Source organism: Crocuta crocuta, unplaced genomic scaffold (assembly GCF_008692635.1).
Source record: "Crocuta crocuta isolate KB4526 unplaced genomic scaffold, BGI_CrCroc_1.0 scaffold95, whole genome shotgun sequence".
Taxonomy (NCBI): Eukaryota; Metazoa; Chordata; class Mammalia; order Carnivora; family Hyaenidae; genus Crocuta; species Crocuta crocuta.
In genome coordinates, this window is record NW_027530971.1 from 6753528 (window position 1) to 6766718 (window position 13191).

The 13191-nt window shown below is 42.3% G+C and overlaps 1 protein-coding gene across 8 annotated transcripts in view; it reads left to right on the forward strand.

Annotated features, from left to right (window-relative positions):
• The window catches only part of SNX30 (sorting nexin family member 30), a 94554-nt gene that overhangs the window by 17293 nt on the left and 64070 nt on the right, over positions 1-13191 (forward strand). For 5 of the 8 annotated variants that reach the window (XR_013336465.1, XR_013336466.1, XM_077769881.1 and 2 more), the window contains exons 2-3: positions 40-231; positions 10490-10600. Coding sequence is in view for 6 of the 8 variants with exons in the window: in XM_077769881.1 (XP_077626007.1) it covers positions 40-231; positions 10490-10600 (303 nt within the window). In the remaining 2 variants the exon portion in view is untranslated. The remainder of the gene's footprint in view (positions 1-39; positions 232-10489; positions 10601-13191) is intronic. The other 3 variants (XM_077769883.1, XM_077769886.1, XM_077769885.1) reach the window with 1 other exon arrangement.

Here is a 13191-nt window from a genome sequence, read left to right on the forward strand (position 1 = left end):
TTTCATTTCATTTGTAAGGTGACTCTTCTCTTCTTTCAGGATCTCATTTTGCCCAACGGTGGTACTCCAGCAGGTACTTCAAGTCCGGCTTCTTCATCCTCCCTTCTCAACAGACTTCAGCTTGATGATGACATTGATGGTGAGACCAGAGACCTCTTTGTCACGGTTGATGATCCCAAGAAGCATGTCTGTACCATGGAGACCTACATTACGTATAGGATCACCACCAAAGTAGGTCCCATCATTATCTTCCACCCCTTTTGAATGGTCTTAATGAATTGGAGACCTACTACCATCATGGTTCCTTTCTTCTTCCCTCCCTTTGTACGACTCTGTTCACCTCCATTACAATGGTGGATGTAGCATTTTGATAGAGTAGATGTATTCAAATTAAAAGGATTATATGTAAGGGGAAAAATAGTGGGGGAGAGGGAGGGAGGCAAACCATGAGAGACTCTTGAATGCTGAGAACAAACNTGCATATGCGAGGCAAATAAAAAAAGGATTATATGTGAAGTTTTTATCTTAAAATTTTTTTTTAATGTTTATTCATTTTGAGAGAGAGAGAGAGCAAGCTGGGGAGGGGCAGAGAGAGAGGGAAACAGAGAATCCGAAGCAGGTGCCAGGCTCTGAGCTGTCAACACAGAGCCTGACATGGGACTTGAACTCATGAACCGTAAGATCATGACCTGAGCGGAAGCCAGACACTTAACCGACTGAGGCACCCAGACATCCCTTGAATTTTTTTTAGTCTTAAAATGAAGGAGAAATTGTGACTGTGGTCTTTCAGATAAAATACTTAATCCCTCTACTCTCACCTATTTTCAGTCATGATACTATTTAACATGTTAGTATCACATTACTCTTGAAATTTATGAATTGCTGTACCATCTCATCGTGAATCTCTGGTGAGACTATGATTGTAATTTGGTGTAATTGGAATGGATCGTAGTGGGAGGGGAGGAAGAGGAGGATGGGAATGAATACTGCATTTTTGCTATGTGCCAGGTCAGTGGAGTACAGGGTGCTGAGACTGACTGGCTTAATGTTCACAGTGACCCTAAAAGGTAGATCTTCTAGTTACAATTTTGGAGTTGAGGAAACGGAGGCAGAAACTTTAACTCATTCATTGTTACAAAGTCGGTAACCAGGATTCAGAGTTGAATTTTTAGGACTATCAATCCCCTATTTTTATTTTCAAATCCATACTCTTTACCTAATTCTACTTATAAGAGAATAGCTTTAACATATCATTACTTTTCAATTTTTTTTCAATATTTAAAATAGCGCTACAATTTTAGGTTTCAAGTAGGGTTCCTAATCCTTGGCAGTATTGATTTTCTGGACTGAGTAATTCTTCATTGTGTGTATGTGGGGGTGGGGGGAGGTGTCCTATGCATTGTCGGATATTTCCCAACATGTCTGCCCTCTGCCCACTAGGTCCCAGGAGTATCCACCTCCAACCCCCAGTGGAGACAGCCAAAAATGTCTCCAGACATTGCTCAGTATTCCCTGGGGGACAACATTACTCCTGGTTGAGAAGCACTGATCCAGAGGAAGAATAACAATATTTACACTATTAGGAGAAAGTATACATGAGCACTTATATATATGTGTATATGTGTATATATATATACACACATATTATATATCACTATATAAATGTACACTTCTAACTTGCTTTACTCAATTACCAGTTTATTATAAAAGGATACATTAGAAAAGCAATAAATCCCAAAATGGAGTCGTTTGTCCCCCCCTGCAGCAGACTTAATTACAGTTTCAACATATCTCAGGAGCCATCACTTTATATTTTTGAATAAAGAAAGTGCTTTATTCAGGGAACCATCCTGTTTATTGGTATTCCCCTCCAACACAGGCCACATGATGAAGAAGGATTTACAGATATTTTTAGAAGTTTTACTAGATTGAAGGCATCTCTGTGAATGATATTAGGAGAAGCATTTATGAACATCTCTCTCTTTTGTGCCTTTTCTCTCTTTCATTGTAGAAAATAAATGATTTTTAAAAATATTTTAAAGTTTGTTTATTTATTTTGAGAGAGAAAGTGTATATGTGTGAGCAGGGGAGGGGCACAGAGGGAGAGAGAGAGAATCCCAAGCAGGATTTGCACTGTCAGCGTGGAGCCTGATGTGGGTCTGGATCCCATGAACCGTGAGATCATGACCTGAGCTAAGATCAAGGTTTAACCAACTGAGCCCCCCAGGCGCCCCTGAATTAAGTTTTTATTTTGAAAATTTAGTAGGTTCTATACTTGTCTTAATTCTTTGGGAGGAAAAAGCAGAGAATAAAATACAGTCAAATTTTGTTTATCTTTTATTGTACGACAGTGCTGTATTTTAAAAATGATGCAAGTACTGTAACATCTGGGTGTCTCAGTCATTTAAGCCTCCAGCTCTTGGTTTCAGCTCAGGTTGTAATCTCACAGTTTGTGAGTTCAAGCCCCATGTCGGGCTCTGTGCTGACATCATGGAGCCTGCTTGGGATTCTCTCTCTGCCCCTCCCATGCTTACATGCTCTCTCTCTTTCAAAATAAATAAATAAAAACATTTTAAAAATTGTGCAAGTATTCTAAATACCTTACTTAGCCCTTCTCACTTAGGTTGTTCTTGCCAAATGCAGCCATTGTTGAAATTTGGTATATGTCCTTCCCGTTCTTTTTTTGTGTTTACATATATGCATATATAGTTAAAATATATATAATTCCGATTTCATCGCAATACCGTTTTCTAACTTTCCCCTCTACAATATTTTTGAAGACCTTTCCATGTTCATAAGAATATACAGAGAGCTTAGTTTTGCAATCTCTAGTTATTTATGCAATGATTATAGAGTATCTTTTCTCTATGGACATCTCAGCCTTTGTCAGACGTTTCTGTGGTATCACTGCCCTGACCTTTCTGCAGCTGGGTCGCATTTGAAAATTTGTCCACATACATGTGCACACGTACATGCATGCACGCAACCTTTCCCTGTCACCATTGACCCTGGGGGCCTGTTATTTCCTAGGCAGTGGTCCAGGTGCTTAGATGGAAGGGTTAAGTCCTCAGAGGTCCTAGGTTGATACCAGTATTCCCATGAATTATTTCCATATTTTCCCCCTACGGTCAACTTATTTTTTACACTGTAGTCAGCGAAATGCAAAACCTATTTTTCTGGAATTTATGCGCTAAGCAGCTGAATGATGAGGTGACGGCCTTGCTGGCACAGCAGTGCCTGCCAGCCTTGACGTTTCCCACCCGACCTGATTCCTCTGCCCTGCAGCGGACCTCCCGAAATGCTCCTACCGCGGGACCTCTGATCACTGAGTCACAGGCTCGTGCATCTGCCGCCAGCCACCGCCCTCTCCTGTGCCCCTTCTGTTTCCGTGCCTCCTCACCCCCCCTTCCTTTGTGTTCTTGTTTCTGTCCCTTCTTCGTGGGGTTATTTGATTTCCCGTAAGTCAGAACTTTTCCAAGTTCTGATTCCACATTTTCACTTTGCCGTGATGCTCCCATTTCTTGGCGAGCTCATTGCAGAATTTACTTCTTGTCATCAATTCTGTCTCAAACCAGAGTCCTTTTCCTTTCTGGTTTCAGATACTGACACCAGGTTTAATGTCTTGGTGGTGCATTCGGGTCCTTCTTTCTGAAAGGACCTTCTTCATATCTGATCGACATATCCCCACATAGCCACACGCCCTGTGATTGTGGGGATGAGAGGGAGATCACACATAGGAACACAGGGTCTCACACACTGGGTTTGCCCCGGGACCCCTACTTCTGCTGTGCTTTTCTAGCACAGTTAAGGGCCAGAGGAGGAAGGTGTACAAATACTTACGTTACTACTTTGAGCTTTGATTCCCCTGCCCTACTTCAGATTCCTGATGACCAGAGATGGACAAGGTAGAGAGGTGCTTCTGCCTGAGGTAAAATGAGCCTAAGACTGAGAGCCCACGCAGGCAGAGCCCTTCTCTACCCCAGTTCAAGTTACGGGCACCTTACCTCTCCGGTGGTGGGGGGCCAGCCCAGGCCTTCTCGAGGCAGGCAGGTCCTGGCTCTTTTCTCTGCAGGCTTTTAGAAAGTATCATCATCGGGATGCCTGGGTGGCTCAGTCGGTTGAGCGTCCGACTTCGGCTCAGGTCATGATCTCACAGTTTGTGGGTTCAAGCCCCGTGTCGGGCTCTATGCTGACAGCTAGCTCAGAGCCTGGAGCCTGTCTTCAGATCCTGTGACTCCTCTCTTTCTGACCCTCCCCTGCTCATTCTGTCTCTATCTCTCTCTCAAAAATAAATAAAACATTAAAAAAAAAAAAAAGAAAGTATCATCATCATACTAGCTAATTACTGAGCACTTAACCATGTGCTGTACTTTTTTTGTAATAGAAACATTTTATTTTATATAAGCAATATGTGCTTAATTGTAGAGAAACTAGGAAGCTCAAGAAAGCCAAAATAATAAAAGAACATCTATAAGCTCACCGGCCAGAAATAATAATTTCTGAATTTCTGAACAATTTGTCTCTATCCACTTACAAAAATGAGTTTTTTGCAGGCTGCCCATTCACTTCATTTGGTGTGGCATCTTTCTCTGCCAGCAGATGCCAGTAAGCACAGCTTCCTGTTATTGTGTCTGAGACGGCAGTAGTGTTCTGCTCTATGGATAAGCTGTCATTTATTTCGTGCTAAGTGCTTTAAATATATTCTCACTTAATCCTCACACTCACTGAAGCAGGTAAAGGTGGTGTTTTTCCTTTGTGGATGAAGAAACAGAGACGCAGACATACTAAGAAAATTACTCAAAGACCCGCAACCGCTGTGTGATAGAACTAGAACTCAAATCCAGCTCTGTCTATGCTGTCCTTCCACAAGGCATGATTTTCCAGAGAGGGATGGCTCTGTCCGCTTCCCCCAGCCCGGTGCTCGGTCTACTGCCTGCCTGGCCTGGCTGCTGAAACTGATGATGTGGAAATGGTCAGGAGCTTTCAGTGCCCTTTCGGAGCCATTCTCTTCCTATCTCTTACCCCGTCTCCTTAGTAAGCACCAAGTCTTGTTGGGGCTCTTCTCAGGCTAGATGCCACGTAGAGATCAAGGATACATAAGGATCACAAAGCGGGCGTTAGATTTGATGACAAGAGAGCTGTCCGTGACTGGTGAGCACAGTTGCCCTGGGGTCGTGGGGCAGAACTCAGTTTGCAGTGGATTGGAGTGAGCGAGAAGAAAGACTCAGAGTGTCGGTAGTCTGGAGGTGAAGTGAGAACAGGAGCTGGCGGAGGAGTGGGCTTGAAGGGAGGGGGCGCTTTTTGTTTAGTTTTAAGGATGGACGTGACCTATGTAAGTGCCCAGAACCCAGGGCTGCTAGAGGAAACATTCAGGTGAAGTTTGCAGGGGAGGATGGGAGCCGCAGCGCAGGAGTTAGAGGTGGAGAGTAGCCTGAGCAGAAGTGGAGGGAGTGAGTGTCCTCTGATGGGGGAGGTATACTTTTTCCATTGTTTCTAGAGGAAGGAGGGAAGTTTTTATTCTGTTTGGTTTTTGTGGCTGGAAGTTGAGGGCCCTGTGCTTCTAGCTGCAGTTTTCCCTAGAGGTTTTCTGCTAAGAGTGAAGGGAGATTTTGAAGTAAGGCTGAGAAGTTTTCAAGACTTCTACAGGCTTTTCGTTAAGTGATGTGGAAAATGAGAGAGAGAGAGCTGACCGAGGAAGTATGAGACTACTTGGCAGTGTTGAGGGTCCAGTGGTAGATTTTATTGTGCCAGTTGGTGTGTTTGCCTGGTGTTGTTTTTCCTCCAGGAGTCTGCTCACACACCCAGGTCTAGTAAAGCAGGAAGTACATGGTTGCATTTTTGCCAGAGTCATGTGAATGGACACTAGGGAAGGGACATTTCAGATATTGGCAAATAAGAGGTGACAAGTTATGGAATTGATGCTGAATAAGGAAGTACATTAGGATTGGACAGAATGTCAAGGAACTGGGGCGCCTGGGTGGCTCAGTCCATTGGGCGTCTGACTTCAGCTCAGGTCATGATCTCACAGTTGGTGAGTTCGAGCCCCACATCGGGCTCTGTGCTGACAGCTAGCTCAGAGCCTGGAGCCTGTTTCAGATTCTGTGTCTCCCTCTCTCTCTGACCCTCCCCTGCTCACACTGTCTCTATCTCTCTCTCAGAAATAAATAAAACATTAAAAAATTAAAAAAAAATAAAAGGAATGTCAAGGAACTGTAGGTCCCAAGAGGCTGAAAAACCAAGCGTATTGGGAAATGAAAGAGTCTGAAATACAGGCGGTGCTGGTTAGATGGAGGGAGGTCTGAATTTCTGCCAGGTGACAAAGTCTGATGGGAGTGGAAGGAGACATTGGCTCACAGGTGGGTGTTGTGTGCACAAACCACCTGGATCTCGAGGGCGCTCAGACTCTGGAAGGGCTTTGGGAAGGAAGCCTGAGAGCTAGGCACTAGAGTCTTCTGGGAATCAGGAAAAGGATGGATGTCAGTAGATGACAGGTTTGAGAGGGACACCTTGATGGCCTGAGCCTCCACAGGGTTTTCACAGGGCTGAGGAGCAGTGTGAAGTGAGGGGATATCAGCAGCACCTCTGGGTCCTGGAGGGTGGGGCAGAGTTTGTGAGATGTGAGAAAATGAGCACTTTTCCACCCGATGGAGCCACAGGGAGGCTTCAGTCCCCGAGGAGAGCCAGCTTTCAGAAGCTAAATAAGTGGGAGAAGGACAGGAATTTAATTATGGAAGATGGGTGTTCCAGAAGGGCTTGGTGTAAAAGAAAGCTCCGAGAAAAAGAAAGCTCCTCAGCCCCCAGGAGCATGAGGAGAGACCGGAAGCCCCCCTGGTCATGATTCTCTGGTATCTCTCGAGGTAGTAGGGTTTTGAAGCTGAATGAGATTAGCTGGCTAATATTTGACAAGGGAAGAGGTCCCATTGCAGGGAAGGGACAGGGATCCGGCTGTGTCTTGGACAGATGGCATTTCTGATGAAGACCAAATCTCTCTAGAGGAAACTGGTTGTAAATGTTGGATTGAATGGGAATTCTTTGGAAGGGCTCCAGGCCACAGTAGTTAGGCACATCAGCTCCTGGGGAATAAGAGTTCTTTTGTGGTAAAGTGGGGCCCAATGGACAGGTGCTCTGCCAGGATATTGATTGCCCTGTGGCTCTGTGCTAGGTCTTCTAAAGTGTTGAATTTACAAAACAAAAACAAGCCACACACACCAAAAAAACAAGTTGGCAGGGATGCCTAGAGATATTCATGTAGAATGATGGCAAACATGAGTATTTTTCAGTATAACTCTTGCACTCTGTTACCTATTTGTAGATCTGACTTTAGGTGAGTACCCACAACCTTGTGATCTTGTGGGGCATTCTAGATTTTGGAACGTGGTATGGAAAGACACAGAACAAAACAGCGTAGTGGCTGCCTGGAATTGTAGGTGTGCCCTTTTCTCTTTTTTATTGTTACTAAAAAATAGAGCTAAGCCCTTTTTACATTATTTTCCTACCCTGAATTTCACAGAGGAAAATTTTATTACATGCTCCTAGTTGGAGTTTTATTGGCCTGCATACTTTAGGAGGACTGTGAGTCTCATAACTGACTGGGTTTCTCTCCGGAAATCCACAGTAATGTCTGTGGCCCAGTTTTAGCAGGTGTGCAGAATTCCATGGTGAGTGTGCCTAGCCTCATTTGTGGCTCTAGTTTTTCTCTCTGTCCTTGTTTTTTCCCTTAATCTTTCTCACCTACTTCTAATTTATGTCATTAAATCATATTTCATGTATCACATATCTTTTCTAGACCAAACTGTGGTAAAAGTAAGTAAAACAGCTATTGGGTCAAAAAAGCGTGAGCATCCTTCTGCTTCACGATAATTTTTGTTTACCTTATTGCTTTCCAAAGCATCAAACAATTTTACTACGTTATTCAATCCATTATGCCCATAAAGGAGCTTTTAAAATATAAAAAATTATTTTGTGTGTCATTATGAAAGCATTATATGAGAACGGTAGAAGATTTGGAAACAAAGAGGAATATGCACTACCTAGTGTCCTAACGAGGCACCTAAAAGGCTGAGTATAAAAAGGACAGTTGTCATTATGAGTTCTAGATTTTTTTCTAACCTGTCATAGCCACATTTTAACACCTATGAAATAATAATGTAGGTACAATTAATTATGAATCTTGCTGTTTTCTCTTTAAAACATATTGAAGCAGGGCGCCTGGGTGGCTTAGTCAGTTTTAAAATAAGCATGTCTAACCTGAATAAGTCGAAGGGGAAGAAAAAAAACCAGTTCCCCAAAAGTGAACTTGTTTACAGCAGAAACAAAACTTGTGTTTTATCCTACCGCTTCTTATAGTTACCAAATACTGATTTCAAAGTTAGAAATGTTACATAAACTGTAATTTATGTAGAGGATTTGCAAAAGCATAATAAAGAGAAGTGATCACTTGATAACATGTAACATTTAGGAAGTGAAAAGTAGAATCCTCCTTCAGTATGTTTACAGTGAAAATGGGTTGCATTCATCCCACATCAAAATCCACCTTTCATGGGCCCATCATTGACAAGATGGAGCCTGTTAGGGGGCTCAGTGCAGATTTGAAGAATGTCCCTTCTAACCCTCTTCTTAGTGTTGAGGAAACCTCGGCTCTGGGAGGCTTGGTGGCATGTCTGAATCTGGTACATACTAGGAATGCTCACGCACAGGCTTCCCCCCACCCCGCCCCCACCAGCCGCGGGAGTAGTGTCAGACTACCTACCCTTCAAATTCCCAACAGCCCTATGCCTGAAAATTCATCAGCAGTGATTTTTTTCCCCTTCTAATTCAAGCATTCTTTTTTTCCCCTCTCCAATTCTACAATGCTAATCCGTTCCGGGAGTCTTCTAATAAATCACAAATACTTGAATGAATTTCCTCCCCTCTTCCCACACATACCTTCCATCATAGGGGAAGGTTGGAATGTGGGACTTTGGAAAGAGGAAAAGCTACAGAAAGAGTTAATTGGGGTTCAGCCCAAGACCTAATCCTTTAATTTCGTAATTTTGCTCAGACTGTGTGAGCACGTCTTTTAGAGAGGATGAAATCATAGTTTTCAGTGCCAAAGCTGGTCACAGCTTTTTCTTTGATGGCTAACTCTTGTCCATATGTTTTTAAGATTTTCTTGGTGTCATGGATTTAAACAGACTTTTGACCTGAAAGAATAAATTTATAAAATGTAGCTTGAGCCATTTTTATTTTTGACCTTTCATTTCTGAGAGCTATGACTGTAGTATGCAGTCTATACCCTCATGGGGAAAAATGGTTTAGCTGAGACATAGTTTTAGTTCGGGCAAACTAATGTGTAAAAATCTTGCTTTGGTATAAATTAATTTCATTTTATTTAACATTGGATTTCATTACCAAAGTGCTGCAATCACATTTCAGGAAAATTAACAAGAATGAGGATGAGACGAATATTTTTCTGCAGTACAATGACATCTTGGTATTATTCACTTCTAGATTTTTTTTTCTTATCATCTAAAATACAATATAGTTCCAAGGTTATGGTTTTCGAAGAATATGGTACATGAAGCAAGATGTTTTCTATTTTCATCCAATCTGGCTCCTAAATGAGCAGGTGCTCTCTTAGTTCTTTCTGTTTGCTTGTCTCCCTTCTGCCTTTGGTAAAACTTGTCAGCATATTTAGCAGAAGGCGGAGACTTAATTTCTTTTAACAGAAAACATGGATTGGGATTCAGTAGCAATATCCTCAGAATTATTCTCCTAAGAGAAATCCTCAAAGTTAAGCCTGGAGGAAATGAATCAAGTGTTTCTAAACAGATTCTATTTTGTTGTTGTTGNAACATATGATATTTGCCCTTCTCTGCCTGACTTATTTCGCTCAGCATAACACCCTCAAGGTCCATCCGTGTTGCTACACATGGCCAGATTTCATTCTTTCTCATTGCCATGTAGTATTCCATTGTATAAATATACCACATCTTCTTGATCCATTCATCCGTTGATGGGCACTTAGGCTCTTTCCATGTTTTGGCTATTGAGAGTGCTGCTATGAACATTGGGGTCCATGTGCCCCTATGCATCAGCATTTCTATATCCCTTGGGTAAATTCCTAGCAGTGCTATTGCTGGGTCATAGGGGAGTTCTGTTGTTAATTTTTTGAGGAACTTCCACACTGTTTTCCAGAGGGGCTGTACCTACACTGTTAGTAGGAATCTAAACACATTCTGAGAGATCGTGGAGTTCCATTTCCTAAGGGTAGGGGGAAGAAAACAAAACAAAGACAAAACTCAACATTTTCATTCTAGATCCTAGACTTTTGAGCTGTGCCCTGGGGGCCTGGACTCCTCATTTTGTGTTGGGAATTGCTGCCTTTTGGCTGGTGCTTTGGTGGAAGGAAAGCGTGTTCTTGCCCAGTTTGATTTTTTCAAAGAGAGCTTTTTTCCTTCCTTTCTGCCAAGACATGGTACTTATTTTGTTCCACGCTTCTTATTTGCAGAGTACACGGGTAGAGTTTGACCTGCCAGAATATTCTGTTCGTCGAAGATACCAGGATTTTGACTGGCTGAGGAACAAACTGGAGGAATCTCAGCCTACTCATCTCATTCCCGTAGGTACTAAGTCCTTACAGCTCGTTCCTCTCCTTCCCTGCATTCTTTCCTGAGGATGTTTACCCAGTCCTCTCCGCTTAAATTCCTGGCAGACTCTTTCTTACCTTTATACCACATTCTCCCACCAAACGTATGTGAGACGTTTTCATGGTTACTGTCTAATGTACCTCACGTTCGGGGTTTTGGATTCCGGTTCGCTCTCCTCATGCTGGTTTCTCAAGTAGGCTGGGGTAGATTTTCACTTGCATTATGACAGGTTTTTGAGGTATGGAGAGCCCTAATTCTGATTTACTGCCTCTGAAAGACTGTCTGTTTTACCACCTTTCTAGACATATGTTCCTGAAGTTTGGAGGCTGCCACCAGGTGATGCCTTGCATGACAGCCAGCTGGGCTCTCATTAGACCAAGAATCTTGCACACCAGACATTCAACCCTAGTTTTTCATTTCAAAAACAGAACCCAGGCCACCTAACTCCATTTACTGCAGCAGCCTAATATTTATCCATTACACATTAGAAAAACAAAACAAAAAACAAAAACAGAACTAGAGCAAATAAAATTTCAAAGGCTAATTAAATCAACATACACATTGAGTACGTTTCTGACTACTTTTTTTTCCCCCAGTAGAAATAATAACCATTTAGACCCCAGATGTTTCTTGGGGCTTTGGGGACCTTAGCACAATTTGGGTCATAAAACTCTTTAGAGGGGCTTTATCTTTCAGTAAAAACCTTGGTTGAAGAACTTCATAGCACTGCCAGTTTCCATGCTACGAATGCACCTTCCAGCGCTTTCCCTTCATGCTTGGAAGAGGCTGAATATGTCGTGATAGAAATGACAGGGTTTGCCCGGGACTGCATTCTTTCTTGGGGAAAGAAGCTCATTTTTAAGCAGTTGGAACTGCTCCTTAAAACAGAATCATAATTTGGCAATATTAGCAGCTATGAATCATTTTTTTTCATAGACTTTTTAGCCGAGAACAGTTTTAGATTTCCAGAATTATTGCAAGGTCGTGTAGTGAATTCTCATAGAGCCGACACCTGCCTTGGCATAGTGTTTTACATTAATGTAGCACATTTGTCACAATTAACGAACCAGTAAGGATTCATGATTATTGGCTAAAAGTCCTTCATTCAGATTTCCTCAATTCTGCCTAATGTCCTTTATCTGTTCCTGGATCCCATCTAGGTAGGATGACACCTTTTGTTTAGCTGTCCTAGCTCCTTAGGTTCTTCTCAGTTGTGATACTTTCCCAGGCTTTCCTTGTTTTCAGTGGCTTTGACCATACTCAACGCTGTCAGGCATTTTGTGGCATGTCCCTCACGCGAGATTTGTCTGATGTTTTCCTCATGATTAAACAAGGGTAATGTGTTTTGCTGGGGGCAGGGCAAGTGCCGTTTTCATCACATCCTACGAAAGGTAGGATACTAGCAACAATATTTATCACTGTTGATGTTAACCTTGATCACCTTATTTGATGTAGTGCTTGTCAGGTTTCTCTCCCGTTCCACGCTGTACTGCTTGGAAGGAAGCAATTCTTTATGCTTAGCCCCCACTGCGTGCCGGGCAGTTATGCTCCACCTGCTGGCAGCTAGCGTATTTGAAGTTTGGTTAGACAGCGACGACACCTGTTGGTAGCACTCTTGCATCGACCCTGAAGCCAGAACTGACATGAAGATGGAAGTCTCCAGAATTGAGACTCTGGGGAATGATCCAGAGTATCTTTGAGTATGGCTTCCTATGGTCAAGGTAGAAGCAAAGAGTAGGAAAGGACTCTAGAAGCAAATGGAGACATAAATGTATTCACAAATTCTTGGTACATGTTTGGGGTGGAGAGAGATATATAGGAAAGCATCACTAACTCAAACACGAAAGTCAAACTGGAAACAAACTCCTGTTTTCCCCTTTAGAAATCTTTCTGTAGCAACTTGACTAGGAGGTGTCTATCTGTTATCAGGCACTGACTTTGTGTTAGTCTTTTTACTAGGCCTGGTAAGTACCATGGGGGAGGCCAGGGTTTTTAAGATGGACGAAGGGCCCCTGACTGGAAGGAAGGTTTGTTGTCAAATGGAGACCTGGTTAGACATGCAAGGTAACTATTGTTTATATGCTCATTTCTTTATCTAAAAAGCAGGTTTATTACGATACAACTCATACACCGTACAATTTACCCATTTAAAATATACAAGTCAGGGGCTTTTAGTATATTTAGTATTAGTATTTAGTATATTAGCATATCAACATTTTAGTATATTTAGTATACAGAGTTGTGCAGCCACCAGCACAGTCAGTTTTAGAACCTTTTCATCATCCCAGAAGAAACCTCCTTCCCCTTGCTTGTTGCTTCTAACCCTTTCTTTTCCAATGCCTGGCAAACCACTAACCTTTCTGTGTCTATAAATTTGTCTATTCTGGACACTTCATATAAAGCAGAGTCATACAGTATCTAGTCTTTTGTGACTGGATTTTTTCACTCTACATACTGTTTTCAAGATTAATCCATGTTGAGGGACTTGTCAGGACTTCATTCCTTTTTGTTGTCAAAATAATATTACATCGTACGGATCTTAACCACTTTTATCTACCTGCTC